At 47.3% G+C, this 18,062-nt stretch overlaps 3 protein-coding genes across 3 annotated transcripts; 1 reads left to right on the top strand and 2 right to left on the bottom strand.

The window, feature by feature from the left end:
* Positions 1-377: 377 nt before the first annotated feature.
* LOC125519487 (uncharacterized) lies at positions 378-14,472 on the bottom strand. Its single transcript, XM_087537013.1, has 3 exons — positions 14,395-14,472; positions 13,987-14,306; positions 378-1,404 (listed from the first exon to the last, which is right to left on the bottom strand). The coding sequence occupies exons 1-3, from the start codon at positions 14,470-14,472 to the stop codon at positions 378-380; spliced, it is 1,425 nt and encodes a 474-aa protein (XP_087393139.1).
* LOC147962394 (uncharacterized) lies at positions 8,580-13,575 on the bottom strand. The gene is made up of 2 exons (XM_087537014.1): positions 13,396-13,575; positions 8,580-8,876 (listed from the first exon to the last, which is right to left on the bottom strand). Exons 1-2 carry the CDS (start codon positions 13,573-13,575, stop codon positions 8,580-8,582), a joined length of 477 nt encoding a protein of 158 aa, XP_087393140.1.
* A 1,204-nt stretch (positions 14,473-15,676) lies between the features above and the next one.
* On the top strand, positions 15,677-16,210 carry LOC147962393 (uncharacterized). Its single transcript, XM_087534180.1, has one exon. The coding sequence runs from the start codon at positions 15,677-15,679 to the stop codon at positions 16,208-16,210; it is 534 nt and encodes a 177-aa protein (XP_087390306.1).
* The last annotated feature ends 1,852 nt before the right edge of the window (positions 16,211-18,062 follow it).

The raw sequence follows: 18,062 nt of genomic DNA, 5'->3' as shown, positions 1-18,062 counted from the left end.
TTTAGCAACCCTGATAAGTATCACACGTGTGGTATAAACACATGATAACTTCGAACGTTTTTTATGGCAAGTTTAGTGACGCGAGGATGGCAATTTTAGTTGTGTTCCGATGGCGAGTTTCAGTTTCCTTTTGTTTTGTTTTTATTTTTAGATGACAACTTTAGTTGTAAAAAGTATGTGCACGTGTGGCATATGGCACTTATTATTTGGGTTTAGCGAGAGGGCAGATAATAGAAATAGAAGAAAAACGTCGGAATAGATCATGAGTACACACTGAGTACTACAGACCGATGCCGGCGCGTAATAGACGGCGGCCAACAGCATGGCGCCGGCATCGCTGCGGAACAGAGCGTCGTCATCTCCACCCCCACCCCCGTTCAAACTTTCCCCTCCGGCACCGGCGCGTCCGGCGAGACGGCGGCCCAGAACTCCTCGTCCTCCTCGAGCGCGGCCATGTGCTCCGGCGTGAGCGTGAGCTCCGCGTCCATGCCGCCTCCCCCATCAGGACATGGGTACAACGACGTGCCCCCGTCGACCTTGTTCGCCTTGCCGCTCCGCGCCGCCACCGAGTTCCCCCACCCGAAGTCGCACCCGAACATGTCGAACCGCGGCGAGCTCCCCATTAGCGTCCCACATGGATCGTGCCAGCTCATCATGTAGACCGGCGGGTTTCTCGCCGGCAGTTTCGCCGTCAAGGCCGCCACCCGCTCCCTGATGGCCGCGTCTGTGTGCGCCGCCACCGCGCGCCCGACTGCCGCCGCTGCCCAGCCGTGCCCGCGCTCCAGCAGCTCCGGTGCGAGCACCACCTCCGTGCCGATGGTGCTGATGGCGTTGCCGAAGTACGCAGCCAGCAGCTGTGGCCGGAGCCGCCCGCGGTTGTTGATCGCCGCGCGGCACGTGGTCTCCTTTTCCGGCGACAGACGCCGTGCGCGCGTGATGCAACGCCACAGGAGGGAGGTCAGCGCCTGAAACCTGGTAAGCGATGCGGCGCCCTGCGCATCACCGGAGGCCAGGAGCTCCTGGCGTGCACGCTCCTTGAGCGCCGCCAGCGACTCCGACGAGAAGTGGAGCATCCGCTCGCGCAGCGGAGTCTGTGGGGTACGCTCGATGAGGTCGGACACTTCCGCACACGGCAGCACGACCGGCACCGCGGCGCCGCCATCGGGTGACCAGCGGTCGAGCAATGGCCGCCGGAAGGGCAGCTCCCGCAGAGACCCGAGGAGCCTGGCGCGCGCGATCTCGGCCCAGGCATTGATGAAGCCCCAGAAGGCGGTGCCGTCAGAGAGCGCGTGGTTGTAGGAGAAGCCAACGAAGACGCCGTCGGTGAGGTCGGTGACCTGCACGGCGAGGAGCGGGTGGTGGCGGCCGTTGTAGTTGATGGCGCCATCTAGCAGGAAAAATGACGGGCAAGTAGCTCCCATGCGACGTCGTTGGTGTGAACTGTCTCTCATGCGACGTCGTTGGCTGTAATAGCTCTCATGCGACATCCGCGTTGGAAAAAATAGCTCCCATGCGACACACCATTTACGCGGCTAGTTGGCTGTTAGTTAGGCTGAGGTTTGGTTAGGACACTGGGGGTTATGTGCTCTGACTGGTGGGGTCCACCTATGGCCACGTAGTCAAGAGTCAACCGTCCACGACTCGACCGATGACTGTGTGACCGTGCTCGACTCGCCCGTGCTGGACTGGGCGAGCAGCGCCGCCGTAAGCATCTTCTCCGGCAGCGGTTTCTTCTCCGCGGTGGTGGAGCGCATTTCTCGCAGCGGCAGAGCTATTGCCAGGTGAGCCCGAAACCCTAGTCCCACTCCCCAGAATTTTGGGGGATCTGTGGCCTCATGCTGCCCCCTGTTTCTTGGCGATTTTGAATCGGGCTCCATTGGATCCGGGGGTTGTTTCTTCTCCGCGGCCCGGTGGTGGAGCGCCTATCTCTGCAGCGGCTATTGCGAGTGAGTATTTTCCAAACACTACTCCCATTCCACTGAATTTTGGATAAATTTGTGGCCTCATGTTGCCCCTGTTTCTTGGCGTTTTAGAATCTCGATTGGATAGGAGATGGAGCGACGGCTGGATGAGATGGAGCGAGGAGACAGTGCTTCAAATCGGTAATGCCACCCTCTTTTCTTGGCGATTTAGAATCCAACTCGATTTGGTAGTGACTGCCGCCGCTGCCTGCCATTGACAAAACAGGGGAGGTTCAGGTTCTGCCACCACATTCGCAATTATAGTGGAATTTTTTCCCTGTAAAGCCAAGCTCAGTGATGGCAGTGTCCAAGACATTGATAGAGATACCACCGTGAGGTTGGATGTCGAATTTGCAGATGTTGATCCCCAGGAATTGGAGAGTATGAAGGAGAAGGCCGTGGGAAATTTGGTGGAGAGAATTGGGGAGAGTATTGTTTGGGGTCCAGAACAAGAGGTATCTCTGCAACGTTTCGATAACTATAATGGTGAATATGTGAGAATTGAAGATGGAGAATCCATGGTTGCTGAAATTGATTAGCAAGAAGGGTGGGCAAGCAAACAAGTAACATTTTATGCAGAGCTAATTGATCTGCAAACTCATTCCAGAGTTGGTTATGTGCCATCAAAGAGGGCTGCACAGATGGAAGATGATGAGTGGATTTCACAAAAGAAGATGTTGGCATTGTTGACTGAACCGACTGTAGTAGCTGAAGATACAGGGATTGATGCAGATGGAGAGGAGGGAACCCATGGTGCTAGGAAGATTTTTGTTGACTGGAATGTAGTAGAGTTGAATGAAAAAACAGATTTGGTCATTACACCAATATCTGACATTGATATGGCCGAAATGTTTGTTATTCAAGTTGATGACAAAGATAAGGAGAAGGATGACAGTTCTTTGCCTGCTGAAGGTAACACAGGCCCTAGAAATGCAAATGAGGATGAAGACCAGCTGATGAGAGAGGCTGCAGATGATGTGGATGATGCAGATGATAATGAGCTGGTTTGTTTGTATGACAAAGAGAACCCAGTTATTGAGGTGGGAAAGTTGTGGCCAAGCATGAAGGAGTTTAGGATGTCTTTCAGGACCTATGCAGTGAAAAAAGAGTTTGATGCCAAGACTATGTGGACTTATCGAAAGAAATTTTATGCTCAGTGCAAAGGTTATGATGGTGGTGGCAATCCTTGCAAATGGTACTTGTCTGCCAGACTACAACCTGATGGAAGTACAGTAAGGGTAAATCAAATCCCACACCAGCATACATGTATGACCACTTCACAGAGAGTTTCAAAGATGACATCACAGCTTTGGGTTACAGAGAAGATTACTCCTATTTTAGCCAAGACTCCAAACACTACTGCAAAGAGGCTTAAAGTTGACTTGGAGAAGCTGTACCCCATCCAGCTGCAATATACCACAGTGTGGAAAGCAAAACAAAGGGCCATGAAATCATTGTATGGTGACTGGGCAAATACATTTAGGATGTTGTATAGTTTTAAAGCAGAGGTGGAGAAGAGGTCACCTGGGAGTGTGGTGGAGATAGATACAGAGGTAACAGAGGATGGCAAGGTTTTATTCAGCAAGTTTTTTATGTGTTTGAAGCCTTGCATAGATGGATTCAAAGCAGGTTGTCGTCCATATGTGAGCATAGATTCATCTTTTTTGACTGGAAAGTGGAATGGTCAGTTGGCTGCATGCAATGCTCTAGATGGACACAACTGGATGTTCCCAATTGCAATAGGAATGTTTCAATCAGAGACAGAGGCATCATGGATATGGTTCATGATGCAACTGAAAAGATGCATAGGGCCAGTTTCTCCTTTGGCCATCCACACAGATGCATGTAAAGGGTTGGAAAATACAGTAAAAAATATTTTCCCCCATGCTGAGCAGAGGGAGTGCTTTGGACATATGTGGATGAATCTGATAAAAAAATTCAGAGGAGATGAATTTGGGCGCATGTAGCCAGCAGCAAGATCCTACACCAGACAGACACATTCCTAACACCTTGGTAAGGAATTGGCATCATGTAGTGATAATGAATTTGCTTCATGGTTGAACACCCACCATTCTCTGTTGTGGTATAGATCAGGTTTTAATACTGCCATAAAATGTGATCATATCAATAACAACTTGGCAGAAAGTTTTAACAACAAAGTGAAGGATTTGAAAGACTTGCCTGTGCATGACATGGTGGACCAAATAAGGATCATGATCATGCGTTTGTGGGAGTTGAGAGGAAAAATTGCTAATATTTTGGAAGGGGACAAGCTTCCAGCAGTGGTACAATAGGTGGTCAACAGGAGTAGAAATCTTTCACATCTATCTGTTGAGAAATCTTCCTTGTGGGGTGCTGAAGTTAGAGATACAAAGAGTGGCAAGAGGCATGTGGTAAATACCAAGTTGCATGAGTGCACTTGCCAAGAGTGGCAACACACTGAAAAACCATGTGAGCATGCCATACTTTTTTTGGCATCTAAACCCAGGTTAAATATGCACCCATATTTGCATGAGTATTATTCAGTACAAAAATTCAAAGCTGCATATGCAAGTCCAATTCCTGCACTGACTGACCAATCTCAGTGGCCTGAGGTGGAAATAGAATTTACCTTGTGTCCCCCTGTCACTAGAAGAAAGGCTGGGAGGCCTAAACAGAGCAGATTCAAAGCTTGGTTTGAGAAAGGTGGTTGTAGTAAGAAGGGGGAAAAGGAAAAGGAAAAGAATGATAAGCCCAAAAGGGCTCAAAAAGGTAACAAAAATAGGTGCAAGTTGTGTGAGGTACTTGGGCACAGAATTGGTTCATCCAAGTGCATCTACACTCCTCAGAGGCCAAAGTATGTTCATGTTACTGTTTTTGCAAGTGTTTGATTTTGCTACTTGTTCTAGTATCTAACCAAGTCAAATGCTTTATTTTTTAGGAGGAAGCGTGCAGAAAAAGCCCCACCTCTTGTTGTTGAACAATGCTGGCCAGTGAAAAAAGCATGACTCAATGGCTATAGAAGGAAGAGCACTAAGCAGATAATGTTTGGTGACAAAGATATGGAGCTAACTGAAACTGTTACTGCTGAACATGAGCTAAGTGTTTCTGTTTTGGACGATGTGATGCATACTGAATCTGTTTTGCAGACGCTAGGGCAATCTGAAACTGTTGCGGATGAAGCAACTGTTGTGCTGCCATGCGAATCTGCTTTGACAATTGTGTTGCCATGTTTGGAGGTTGTGCTGCCAAGTGTTGAGTTGCAAACTGAAGTAGTTGAACAATTTGTGCCATCTACTCAATCTGCAGAAGTGCAAACTGAAGAAGTGGGACATGGTCAGGTGCAAAAGTTGAGGGGGCCTAGTGGAGTTTGCAAGGGGCCCAAAAGCAAGAGCATCAACATCAACAAACTATGCGCCGTGGAACCAAACGGTGGAAAAAAGCAGAAGAAATCGAGTGGTAGAAAGAAGCAAAAGAAATAGAGTCGAAATCATTCAAATTTGATATGAAAACTTATGTTTGTTGTCATTTGATGTGAAAACTTATGTTCTTTCATGTGAAAACTTATGTGCTATGATGTTGATTTGACTTGAAATAAAATTCAAATTTGAACCGACATTCAAATTTGAACCTATCTCCAATATTTTTTGAGTTCATTTGTCTGTTCTGTGATGTTGCATCGTTTTATGTACTACTATGCACTTTAGTTCATAAATCCAACCCTTTTTGTGAAGTCCAACTCATAGTCACTGAAAATGCTGTCCAAACAGGCTCCAAAGTAAGGGAAAACGGCCCCATTTCTAAGCAAGTTTTTTCGACCTTCTCAAAATCACCCAAAAAAGATTTTCTTAGCTTATATTATACCTATATAGGATCAATACGAAGTCTCACCTTTTTTTGAATAAGTATTCATATTATTTAATTTATTTTTGAAAAAACACCCTTTAATACAAAGTCAGCAATAAAACAAGTTCAAAAATTTTAAATGCAAAAATAACTTCAGATCCTCCTTAGTCACTCTAAAATGAAGCTAAGGTGATGTTTTTTTTTGATTTTTTTGCATTTTCAAAACCTCAAACCCTCTTCTCACTCCTTTGAACTCTATGCAACCTCAGTCGAGATAGTCCAATTTGTGAAGGTTTTTTCATGCAAAGGTCATTAGATGAAGTTTACCATTTTATATCATAACTATGTAACATAAAAAGGCTATATGCGCAGGTTTTTCATTTTTTAGATTTTTTTTGAATTAGTTATACACATTTGAATGTTCGGTCAAACCTTTCAAAACCCCGTTGACTCCCTCAAAACCCCATGTAACCCTAGCGCCAAACGTCCACCGTCGATCTAACCCTAACGCCAAACTGCGGCCGTCGGATAGGCCTTCTAGAAGGATTCCGCGGGGGCGATCCGTGGGCTCCAATCTGATTGGCCACCGTTTTTTCTCTCTGACGAACAGATAACGTTGAGCGGGGGAGCATCTAAGTGACCGTTGGGCCAAGCGGATCGGGCCCGGCAAAGCCTGGCGTGCATGCGCACGGCCGTCGAGAGGGGGGGATGGGCTGCATGCGAGAGGGTCAATGACATGTGGGCCATCCCTGTCCCATGCATGCCATGCAACGTCGTAGCCTAGCTATTCTTTGCTCGTGAACGCCTAGCCATTTGCATGCGGGCTTGCATGCACGCATCGACGCAGTAAAGCACGGCAGGGGCGCAGCGTATAGGTACGTCGCATCTAAGCTATTTTAACAAATGCATGTTTGAACGAGACGGACGCGTCGGTGGTGCAGCTCCTTTTTTAGTGTCACGCGTGGATGAACGGGCCTGTTTCCCACGCGGCGTCACCGCCGATGAAAGTGCACGAAACGATGCATCTCGCCTGTGCCTCCCGTGCCTCTTTGGATGCTCTGGCCGCCGTTTTTTGAATTAATTCCCGCAATTACTTATGCCAGTGCGAACGGAGAAGAGAAAACGATCGAGAAGAGGGGCACCATTTCCTCATCCTCTCACACTCATCTCTCAAGCCTCCTCCCCTTCTTCTTTTCGAGCCAAATCCACCACTCGAGCCACCATGCAGTTCAACGGCCCTACCTACCGTCTCCCTCGCACCGTGCCGGAGAGGCAGTACCCGGCCGGAGTCGTCGTCGAGAATAGCCTGAGGGTGTGGGCCATCTGTAGGTGGAGGGGCCCTAGAGAGTTGGCTCGCTTCTTCCTCCAAGCCGGCTACCACCACCTCCCTCCGGGCACTCCGCCCATGTTCCACCTCCACGAGCAGTACGATGGCAACTCCAACGGCATCGTCATCGGCCTCTACGTCACCTTCACCAACCCCTACGACACTCACCACCTCCTCGGCGAGGTGTTCTGGTGTGGATGCGAGTTTATCGCGTTCACGACCTACAACATCTTCACCAACTTCCACCACATCTTCCCTCACCCCAACGGCATGCACACCCTCCCCTACCATATGCCGGAGAATGACGAGTGAGGGGCCCAAGGAGGAGGGGCCAAGGAGTGGCAAGGAGGAGGGGCCAAGGAGTTGTTCAAGGGGCTGTTCAAGTGCGAGTCTTCTATCTATCTAGTTTGTGGTTGTGTTGGTTCGGGTGTGTGTGCCCGTGTCTTCTATATATCTAGTTTTAATTATTTTACTTTCATGTTTTATAAACTATATGTAGTGGGGGGATGCCTCTATATGTTCTATCTATCTATGCTACTAGGGTACCCGATGCCCCTCTATCTATCTATATGTTTTTTAGGTCCTAAAGTTTCTCCATTTCATTTTATTTATGTGGCCATGTGTACTAAAAAATGCACTAAAACATGATCCAATCATATAAGTTGTTGTTAGCACGTGTCTAGTTAATTATCTTCCTTTTATGTTTTATGCACTATATGTTGTAAGGGGATGCCCCTCTATGTTGTAAGGAGATGCTACTAGGGGCACACTAGATGTCTTCTTTTTTTGAGAGGGGCACAACCTTTTTCGGTTGAAACACACGAGTAAAAACTTTGAAAACACCATAGCACAAGTCAGAAAAAATATTAAAAAATGGTGCTTGGTTGAAATAAACTAGAACCAAACAATTGCAACTTTTTTGGTTCACAAAGACTGCAAGTTGGACTGCTAACTAGAACCAACCTTTTGTTTTAGCCGAAACAACACGGGACCCTACCATCGGACACGATAGCTTATGCATAAAAATAGCTCAAATAATTATCAGATGAGTTATCTCAAAAAAGGTGACTGCAGGAAACTTAAAATTTGTGAAATAACCTAAAGCCGAAAAGATATATCGATGTCAATGACCGTGTGCACTTTTTTTTGCACTAGCTACACTTCTTTTATCAATGGGCCTAGATATGTTCTATTCGGCCCTGCCTAACTTCTATATGGGCCTGGCCTTTTTGGGCAACGGGCTGTGGACGGACCTTTTTTTTCCTTTTCTACCTCTACCACTGAAACTGAAACTGATGACGAACTGAAGAACTAAAAATACGGGGCCGAAACAGAGTGGAGAGGACATGCTGAATTCGTACAGCGCAACACTTTTTATTCAAATATACATATCATTACGATTACAGATGATGCCCAATCTATTCACTTACGACTAATTATCATCACATAAACAAATGCGAGAGCAATTACACAAACATAAAAAGTCCGGCCATCAGCCCCATCAAATTGCCCTGCTTCTGCAATTCGATGAGTTTCTTCATCTGCTTGTTCAGCTTCTTCAGCTCTGCCGTCACTACTTCATCCCCCACAGTAGCCCCAATGGAATGGGCAGATCCAGGGGCCCCAGATCCAGACGCGCCCGATCCAAACTTGCCCAACTTCTCCGCCTCCAACGGTAAATCGAGCTCCCCTGATGCACCCTCCAGTTGAATCCACTCTATGTACTCATCTAGCCACTCAAAATGGGTGCATTGCTTCAATTTCTGAAATTGGAAAGATGAACCCTAAATCCCAAATCCGATGAAAAATGGGGAAAAATTGGGCAAATATGAAATTGGGAGACAAAAACCAAGGGACTGTCTATTTGACATTTGACTGTTTTCAATTCGAAAACAGTCAATTTTTTTGACCAATCAACACATTACACCTGTATGAGCAGAAAAATCAACAGAAAGCAAAAAAGAACGCCTAAACAGGTCGGGGGTAAACATCAAACCCGGGTCGGGGGTAAACATGTTAAATAACGGAGAACCAATACAAAGGTAAAAGGCACTATATTATAGTCAAATTTCCTGATAAATCAAGTGCTGACACCTATGTCCAAATACCATGGACAATTGTATGCTTGTATTTCCAAAAAAGGGGTCGTGTGGCTAAAATCTGACCCAGTTCTAACTAATAACCGAAACAAAACAAGGCAACTATCACCAAACCCTCCTGGACCGTTGCCCACGCTCTTTTTTCCTTTCCTGGACAACAAATCACCTGACAAAGAAAAGGAACAAAAATCATTAGAATACTGGCGTCTCCCAGGACCCTCCTTTAACTTGCATCACACAAGTCATCTGGGAGGCGCCATGGCCCATGGGAGAGGGGAAATGAGAAGAAAGAGTAGAAAAACATCAGAGAGACGTCATGGGAGAGAGGGAGTGAGAAGAAGGAAGAACAAAAACAAGTCAGAGAGGCACATCAGAGGGGCAAGTACCTGGAGAGAAGCAAGGGGGAAGAACAGATCTGAATAATTGGTGGTGGATAAAGGAAGATCATCCAAGAGACGGTCCACAGTTCGCGAAATGTCCTACTCCTTTTGATCACACTTCTATTGAACTCTTCCATGTTTTTCCTCACCCTGCTGCTCTACATACACCTGCTACATGAACTAGCCTGCAAAAAAACCATCATACAATCTAGTGAGAATTTTGGAATCGTCAGGGGAAAAATTCTAACTGTCGGAAGTTAAAACTGTTAATATTTCACTGTCAAAACACTACACCAACACGAATTCCAGTGTAACGTACACATGAAAAAAAAACTTTGCTGCAGTATAGGGCAATGTAGGTAACATGAACCATGAGGAAATTACATGAAAAAAGCTGTGTTGTAGTACACATGAAAAAATCTTTGCTGCGATACAGGGCAATGTAGCTAACATGAACTCAGGGGAAATTACAGAGTTAGACAACTCGTGACATTCATGGAAAAATGAGATGAATTCCAGTGTAATACTTACATGACATACAATGCAAACTGGGGGAATATTACACTGTATTCCAGCATTATTTAATACAATTCAGAATTACAATGTAATTCTGGGGGATATTACAATATAAATTTGGGGTATGTATATTACAATGTAATCCTGGGGAATATTACACTACAAATATAGTGGAAATTACAGAGAAATTAAGAGGTATTACACTGTAATTCAAAGAGTTAAAATCCACCGGAAATTCAAGCAAAAGCTGAACAGAATAATTACAGAGATACATGCAAGTTCATATGAAGTCATGAATATAGAGACAGACCTATCAGCATAAAGAACACAAGTCCTATCAGATGAATGCATTAATATTGACAATCAAAAGTAGAGCTTGTTACAGTGCTGGTACACATGGACAGTGAAGGAAATGAATAATCACACTAGTGGATTACAATGATAATAACCAAGAGACTACACAGGATAAGCACACAAAGCAGAGTTAAAATCCACTGTAATTCAAGCAAATCTGAACAAGAATGAAGCCCAAATATCAAATAATACAGAGGTTCATCGGGAAAATTACACTACTTTGTTTAGAAGAAGAAAAATTACACTGAATTTCTAGGAAAATTTACACTGCAATTCGGGGAATAATTACACCATAATTACATAAATAAAGCATGAAGTTTACACTGTAATTATGGGGAAAATTACATTGTAATTACATAAATGAAGCATGGAGTTTACACTGTAATTCTAGGAAAATTACACCGTAATTCTGGGAAAATTACACTGTCATTTAAAAAAATGAAGCATTGGGATTACACTAAAACCTGGGCTAAATTACACTGCAATTCTAGGGTATATTACACTGCAATTACATAAAGGAAGCATGGGGATTGCAATGAAATTTTTGGATACATTACACTGTAATACTAGGGGCATACTACACTGTAATTTTAGGCTAAATTACATTGTAATTCTTGTGAATAAAAAAGATAAGTCATTAATTGTAACTAGATCAGAAAGACTCACATGATTCACATAGAAATTGAAAATAGTTTTATCAAAACCTCTATCATCACTAGAAAGATCCTAAAAAATAATTCAGTCAACAAACAGAAATTTTAATAAACTGAAAGAAAGAATAAAAATGAAAATGAAAGTAGAGAACAAGACAAAAATAACTACCAAAGACATAGCATTAGAACCATCTTCCACAAAGTCATTAGGCACAAAAGGATCATTCAAAGAATCAGCCCTCTCAATAGAAGAAACTACCAAAACATCATTGTGAGAGACTTCCCGTAGTCTCCCCATTGACCTAAACCTAACAAAACATAATACATGACACACGAAAGAAAATTAAAGAAAGCTGAAAATTATAGGGTAATGGGGCTCAATTACAAGGGAAATCTCACAACAAATAATACATTGAAAGGCAGCAATCAGGGGAATTATAGAGTAATGGGGGCATATTAATACAGTGGAAGAATCACTTAAATACAGTGTAAAACCAACCTAAATACAGTGAAACTCTGAGTAAAAATACACAATAATTAGGGCAACTTACAATGAAAAGGTAGAGGGAGTACACTGCCAAAAACTGAAGATAAATTATATAGTAAGAATGGGGGATATTACAGTGCAAAACCACATGAATGCATGCAAAACATCTGAGAAAAAATACAATGTAAATAACAAAGAAACTAGCGCAGTATTACACTGAAAAAATATACACTGCAATTTACACTGAAAGAAGCATGATAATTACACTGTAATGGGGGTAATTCTAGGGAAAATTACACAGTAATTACAAAATAAAGAAGCACGAAAAAAACAATGTAATTATGGTATATTACACTGTAATTGCAGGCTAACCTACAGTGTGATTCTATGACACATGAGAATTACACTGTAATGGGGGAAAATATTATATAGTAATTCTAGGACAAATTACACAGTAATTACAAATAAAAAAGCACAAAAACACACGGTAATTACAGTATATTGCATTGTAATTGCAGGGTAACCTACAGTGTAATTCTACGGACATATTACACAGTAATTATAGCAAAATTCACACTAAAGAAAGAAGCATCGGGATTACACTGTAATTAGGGGGAAATACACAGTACTACTAGGACAAATTCCAGAGTAACAACAAATAAAGAAGCATCAGGATACACTATAAATGCACTACAATTATGGGGTAAGTTACACTGCAATTATGGGTTAAATTACACAGCAATTCTGGATGGGGATACACTGTAATTCTAGGGGTAAGTTACACTTCAAGTCTGGAGTAAAAATACACTGTAAAGAAGCATGCAATTCAGAGAGATTCCTGGACTGACACTACAACAACACTGCAGCCTAGTACACACAAATTCAGAGAGATTCAGGTACCGGGGGAAATGAACACCTACATCTAACACAAAAAATCATAATGAATTCCAGGGACTACAACAGCAAACATCAGCAGCTAACAGCAAATACAACTAAACTACATAAGCAGGCAGAAATCAGGCTAGATCATCTGCAACTACATCTAATGACAAAGGAATAGACACCCAGGGCGGCAGAAATAAAATTGATAGGGCTAACCACCGCTGCAACTATAACTTCCCCTACCTCTATATCTACATCAGAATAAACAACCTACGCCTACCTCCACATCTACAAGCATGGGAGAATAGGACCACAACAAGCAGATGGATTAGAACCCCCACATACAACAAGCTCCTACATAACTCAGGTGAGCAGAAGGATGGGAAATGGAGCGCTAGGCATGGCGGACTAGAAACAAACACGGCAGCAACATGCACCTACCACGGATCCACGGACAACATCAAGAACATATGAACCATGGATCCGTGGATCCAAAACTTACCTAGATCCGGAACTACACAGCCACAACACAAACAAAAGCACACAGGGAAACACGAGAGACAAGGACAACCGATCGCGGCAGCGGGGATCGAAGAGAAAAGGGAGGAGAAATCAAAATCGAGCGGTGGAATAGCTCGGAATCGCCATGAACATAAGAAATCGCCTCCTCTCCAAGTGGAGACAGTGCCGGACCGGGGGCGGTAACGGGCTGAGACAGGAAAACCAAAACCGAGAAACCAACACGCATCAACCCAAACAAGTGGAACGCTAGCATGAAGAAAAAAATCAACACGAATCTCTGCGTGAGAAAGGACGGACACGGATTTGATTGACGACGAATTGAAAAACACTCGACTGTAAAATAGCAAAACCGAAAACCAAAATTGGCATATTGAGAAGTAAATTCTCACCTTTCCCTGCTCTGGTTTGCTCTCGCATTTCACGAATTCCCGCCCAAGGTTGCCATTCTTGTCGGTCGTTGTGACTAGCCGCTTCAGGGGTGTGATACGTGGGCATGCAGGGCACCTTGTCATGGGCACTGCGCCATAGTGCGGCCATGAGCGGCGGGAGGCTGAAGCGGAGCTCGACATTGCTAGGCCGCGGCCGGGAACGGCGTTGCTGCGCGTCGTCGCCGGAGAAGAAGAACAACAACGGTCGGGGAGGGGGGAGGGGGGAGGATGGGCTCGGGTGCTGCACGGCTTGGGCCACGGCTCGGTGTCCTCTTGTACCAATGCTGACCTGGATAAGTTAGTGGGTCCCACGCTGTGGGTCCTGCTCACCTGACCAATGCTAAGTTGGATAAGTTAGTGGGTCCCACGCTGTGGGTCCCGCTCACCTGATTCGAGTTTTAAACATGTGTCTTTGCATTAGGCAGCAGTGTCGCATGGGAGCTATTTTTTCCAACGCAGATGTCGCATGAGAGCTATTACAACCAACGACGTCGCATGAGAGACAATACACACCAACAACGTCGCATGGGAGCTATTTGCCCGAAAAATGACTGAACCACGACCGGCATGTCTGCGTCGGGAGGAATCACGTCGGCCATGGAGGCGCCGCCATCGGCGATGGCGTGGACAACCTGGACGCCCTGCCCATCACAGTCGATGGAGACCGAGCATCCCACCACGTCGTCACCGTGTTCGCCACCATAGTGCCGGTAGGTGATGAAGCGGCCGGCGACGGGGTAGTAGTCGATGAGCGCGTCGGCGAGGGTGGCGGCGAGGTGGTTCACGACTTGGGCGGTGGTGGAGAGGAGCTTGCCCATGGGTTTGTGGAAGAGGAGGCCCTTCTGGACGTAGTTGGCGGAGAGCATGGGCACGTCCCAGGTGGTGAGCGGGATGCGCGGCGGTGGAGAGGAGGTTGCCCGTGGGCTTGTGGAAGAGGAGGCCCTTCTGGATGTAGTTGATGTCCCAGGTGGTGAGCGGGATGCGCCGGCGTGGCTGCGGCGGTGGCCTCACCGTGCGCGACGACACCACGGTTACCATCTTGCTTTGCTTCGCTTGCTTGTGGATTGGGATGATTGGCCGGTTGTGTGTGTGCAGTGCACCAACGTGATCGATATCTACTCTTCTCCGAATAAGGCCTTTCCTAACTGGTTGCGCGCGCAACCAGTTTCGGAGCCGTCGCTGCACCTTATGGATTGGCGCTAGCCTGGCCCACATGGCCCTATCCGGATTTGGCTATTTCAGTTTTCTGAGCGCCATACGAAGTGAATACACGTCCTATCGTATCTGGCGTCCTACCTACGTACTCGCCTACCTCCCCGTCCACTACCCTGTGACCAGGCTGCCCCATCCACCCATGCCGGATACAATTCAAAATTCGACGCAGCTGCAGCTGCATCGACCGGCGGAACCACGTCCTCCCCATCGCCGCGCCTGGATCTCAAGATTTCTTCATGATTCACCAATGAATCTCGGTGGGGAGTCATTCACGGATCTCCTATTCAGGTTTCACAAGATCCTCTGTTTCTTTCTTTGTCTTCTCCGGCAAATTCCTCAAATCCGAATCTTGCCATGTCCACGAGGGCGTCCCAGACCTGGCATTGCTAGAGGAAGGGGAGGTGGACGACGAGTGTGGGGGCAGAGGGACATATGGCATTACCGATTCTCCTTCCTCAAGTTCTGCATCTCAAGTTCATGTCCCAGATATTGACAACACCGACAGTCATAGAGAACCCCCATCTGAATCGCAGCGCACTCCAACTCCGTAGCCTCAAAGGTACTAGCTCAATCGATCCTCCCTCTATGAATACAACTTTCAGGGAACTAGTCCTGTTTTTTCAGTGAAGTTTTTGGCTTGATGAAGATTTGAGGATTCTGGGCAGGCCGAAATTAGAACGGCCAGTGACTTGTTCTGTTTCTAGTTTTGGGATTAATGAACGTGGCCATCTAGGCCCGTGTTGTACACGTAAAATTGATAAACTACATGTATGTATGAGTGTGAGCTTTGTACGTAGTCTACGGTATAGGCTAGCGTAGCATGCGTGTGTGCAGTTTTCCCTGAAGCACACACGTTCCTCCACCTCGATCATGGCCTCCCACGATCTCCATCGTGGCCCGATGCCATCTGATCCAACTGTATATGTACCCCCCAGATCAATGCAAAGAGTGTGTTCGATCTCTCCACTGAAACATGGTATCAGAGGCCGCCGAAACCAATCCTTTCGCGCCTCCCCCTTCGGCTGCCATGGACACCAATCCTCTCGCCACCCCTGACACCTCCGACGACGACGCGCCCGCTCCAGCCGGCGTGCTCCAGACTGCTGCCCTCGCGAGTGCCCCACCAGCAAACGCTCCCCCGGCGAGCGCTCCTCCTGCGCCTCCTCTCGCCCCCGGTGCATTCCCGTCTGCGGTGCTCCAAACCATCGACATCCGCCACCACGTCCCGGTCACGCTTGACCTGCACGCCGGCAACTATGCCCAGTGGCGCCGTTTCTTCCTCACCATCGTCGGCATGTTCGGCGTCCGCGACCATCTCGTCGCTCCTGCCGCTCCTCGTCGCCGCGATCCGAAGTGGGTCATGGTTGACCACTGCGTCGTCCATTGGCTTTACGCCACCATCTCGCCGCAGCTCCTGGATGCCGTGATGCAGCCGGAGGACACCGCCGACGTACTCTGGGCCGCGATCGACGGCATCTTCCGTGACAACAACCTCGCGCGCGCGGTGTACCTGGACGTCGAATATCACGCCGTCGTCCAGGGCGACCTCACGGTGATGTAGTACTGCACCCGCCTGAAGCAATTCGCCACTCAGCTCGCCAACCTCGGCCAGCCCGTCTCAAAGCCGCAGCAGCTCTTCAACATGCTGCGTGGCCTCGGGCGCCAGTACCACGGCGCCATTCGCCACCTCACAGCCCGTGTGCCCCTGCCTACGTTTCTGGAGGCTCGCTCGTTTCTCCTTCTCGAGGAACATCGCGCCGAACAGGCCGCGCGATAGCAGTCTGCGCACGCGCTCATCGCGACACGGCCGCAGTCTTCACCAGGCAACCCTGCGCCCCCTCAGCTAACCGTCGATGGCGGGGGCAGCGCGGGCGTGGCCGCAACAGACGCCGTGGCTGTTGGAAATATGCCCTAGAGGCAATAATAAAAGCATTATTATAATATTTCCTTGTTCATGATAATTGTCTTTATTCATGCTATAATTGTGTTATCCGGAAATCATAATACATGTGTGAATAACAGACACCAACATGTCCCTAGTAAGCCTCTAGTTGACTAGCTCGTTGATCAACAGATAGTCATGGTTTCCTGACTATGGACATTGGATGTCATTGATAACGAGATCACATCATTAGGAGAATGATGTGATGGACAAGACCCAATCCTAAACATAGCACAAGATCGTATAGTTCGTTTGCTAGAGTTTTCCAATGTCAAAATATCTTTTCCTTAGACCATGAGATCGTGTAACTCCTGGATACCGTAGGAGTGCTTTGGGTATGCCAAACGTCACAACGTAACTGGGTGACTATAAAGGTAGACTACGGGTATCTCCGAAAGTGTCTGTTGGGTTGACATGGATCAAGACTGGGATTTGTCACTCCGTATGACGGAGAGGTATCGCTGGGCCCACTCGGTAATGCATCATCATAATGAGCTCAAAGTGACCAAGTGTCTGGTCACGGGATCATGCGTTACGGTACGAGTAAAGTGACTTGCCGGTAACGAGATTGAACGATGATTGGGATACCGACGATCGAATCTCGGGCAAGTAACATATCGATTGACAAAGGGAATTGCATACGGGGTTGATTGAATCCTCGACATCGTGGTTCATCCGATGAAATCATCGTGGAGCATGTGGGAGCCAACATGGGTATCCAGATCCCGCTGTTGGTTATTGACCGGAGAGTCGTCTCGGTCATGTCTGCTTGTCTCCCGAACCCGTAGGGTCTACACACTTAAGGTTCGGTGACGCTAGGGTTGTGAAGATATGTATATGCAGTAACCCGAATGTTGTTCGGAGTCCCGGATGAGATCCCGGACGTCACGAGGAGTTCCGGAATGGTCCGGAGGTAAAGAATTATATATAGGAAGTGCTGTTTCGGCCATCGGGACAAGTTTCGGGGTTATCGGTATTGTACCGGGACCACCGGAGGGGTCCCGTGGGCCCACCACGTGGGGCCACCTGTCCCGGGGGGCTACATGGGCTGTAGGGGGTGCGCCTTGGCCTACATGGGCCAGGGGCACCAGCCCTACTAGGCCCATGCGCTTAGGGTTTCCACCAAGGAGGAGTCCAAGTGGTGGAAGGCACCCCGAGGTGCCTTGGGGGGGAGGGAAACCTCCCCTTGGCCGCCGCCCCCCCCCTAGTAGATCTCATCTACTAGGGCCGGCGCCCCCCTGGCACCCCTATATATAGTGGGGGGGAGAGGAGGGATTTTACACCAGCCCCTGGCGCCTCCCTCTCTCCCCGTTACGTCTCTCCCTCGTAGTCTTGGCGAAGCCCTGCTTCTGTGACGCCCTGCATCCACCACCACGCCGTCGTGCTGCTGGATCTTCATCAACCTCTCCTTCCCCCTTGCTGGATCAAGAAGGAGGAGACGTCTCCCGTCCCGTACGTGTGTTGAACGCGG

Source organism: Triticum urartu, chromosome 7A (assembly GCF_056163025.1).
Source record: "Triticum urartu cultivar PI428250 chromosome 7A, HENAU_Tu73, whole genome shotgun sequence".
Taxonomy (NCBI): Eukaryota; Viridiplantae; Streptophyta; class Magnoliopsida; order Poales; family Poaceae; genus Triticum; species Triticum urartu.
This window is presented reverse-complemented; position numbering and strand designations above follow the sequence as displayed.

What these genes read in the sequence shown, in the direction of transcription:
- LOC147962394 (XM_087537014.1), bottom strand. Translation starts at nt 13,575, where the DNA reads ATGTCGAGCTCCGCTTCAGCCTCCCGCCGCTCATGGCCGCACTATGGC. An exon ending in GCAAACCAGAGCAGGGAAAG is followed by an intron (nt 8,877 to 13,395) that starts GTGAGAATTTAC and finishes TTCCAATTTCAG; the next exon opens with AAATTGAAGCAATGCACCCA.
- LOC147962393 (XM_087534180.1), top strand. Translation starts at nt 15,677, where the DNA reads ATGGACACCAATCCTCTCGCCACCCCTGACACCTCCGACGACGACGCG.
- LOC125519487 (XM_087537013.1), bottom strand. Translation starts at nt 14,472, where the DNA reads ATGGTAACCGTGGTGTCGTCGCGCACGGTGAGGCCACCGCCGCAGCCA. An exon ending in TCCCGCTCACCACCTGGGAC is followed by an intron (nt 14,307 to 14,394) that starts ATCAACTACATC and finishes ACCACCTGGGAC; the next exon opens with GTGCCCATGCTCTCCGCCAA. An exon ending in GACATGCCGGTCGTGGTTCA is followed by an intron (nt 1,405 to 13,986) that starts GTCATTTTTCGG and finishes AGCTACTTGCCC; the next exon opens with GTCATTTTTCCTGCTAGATG.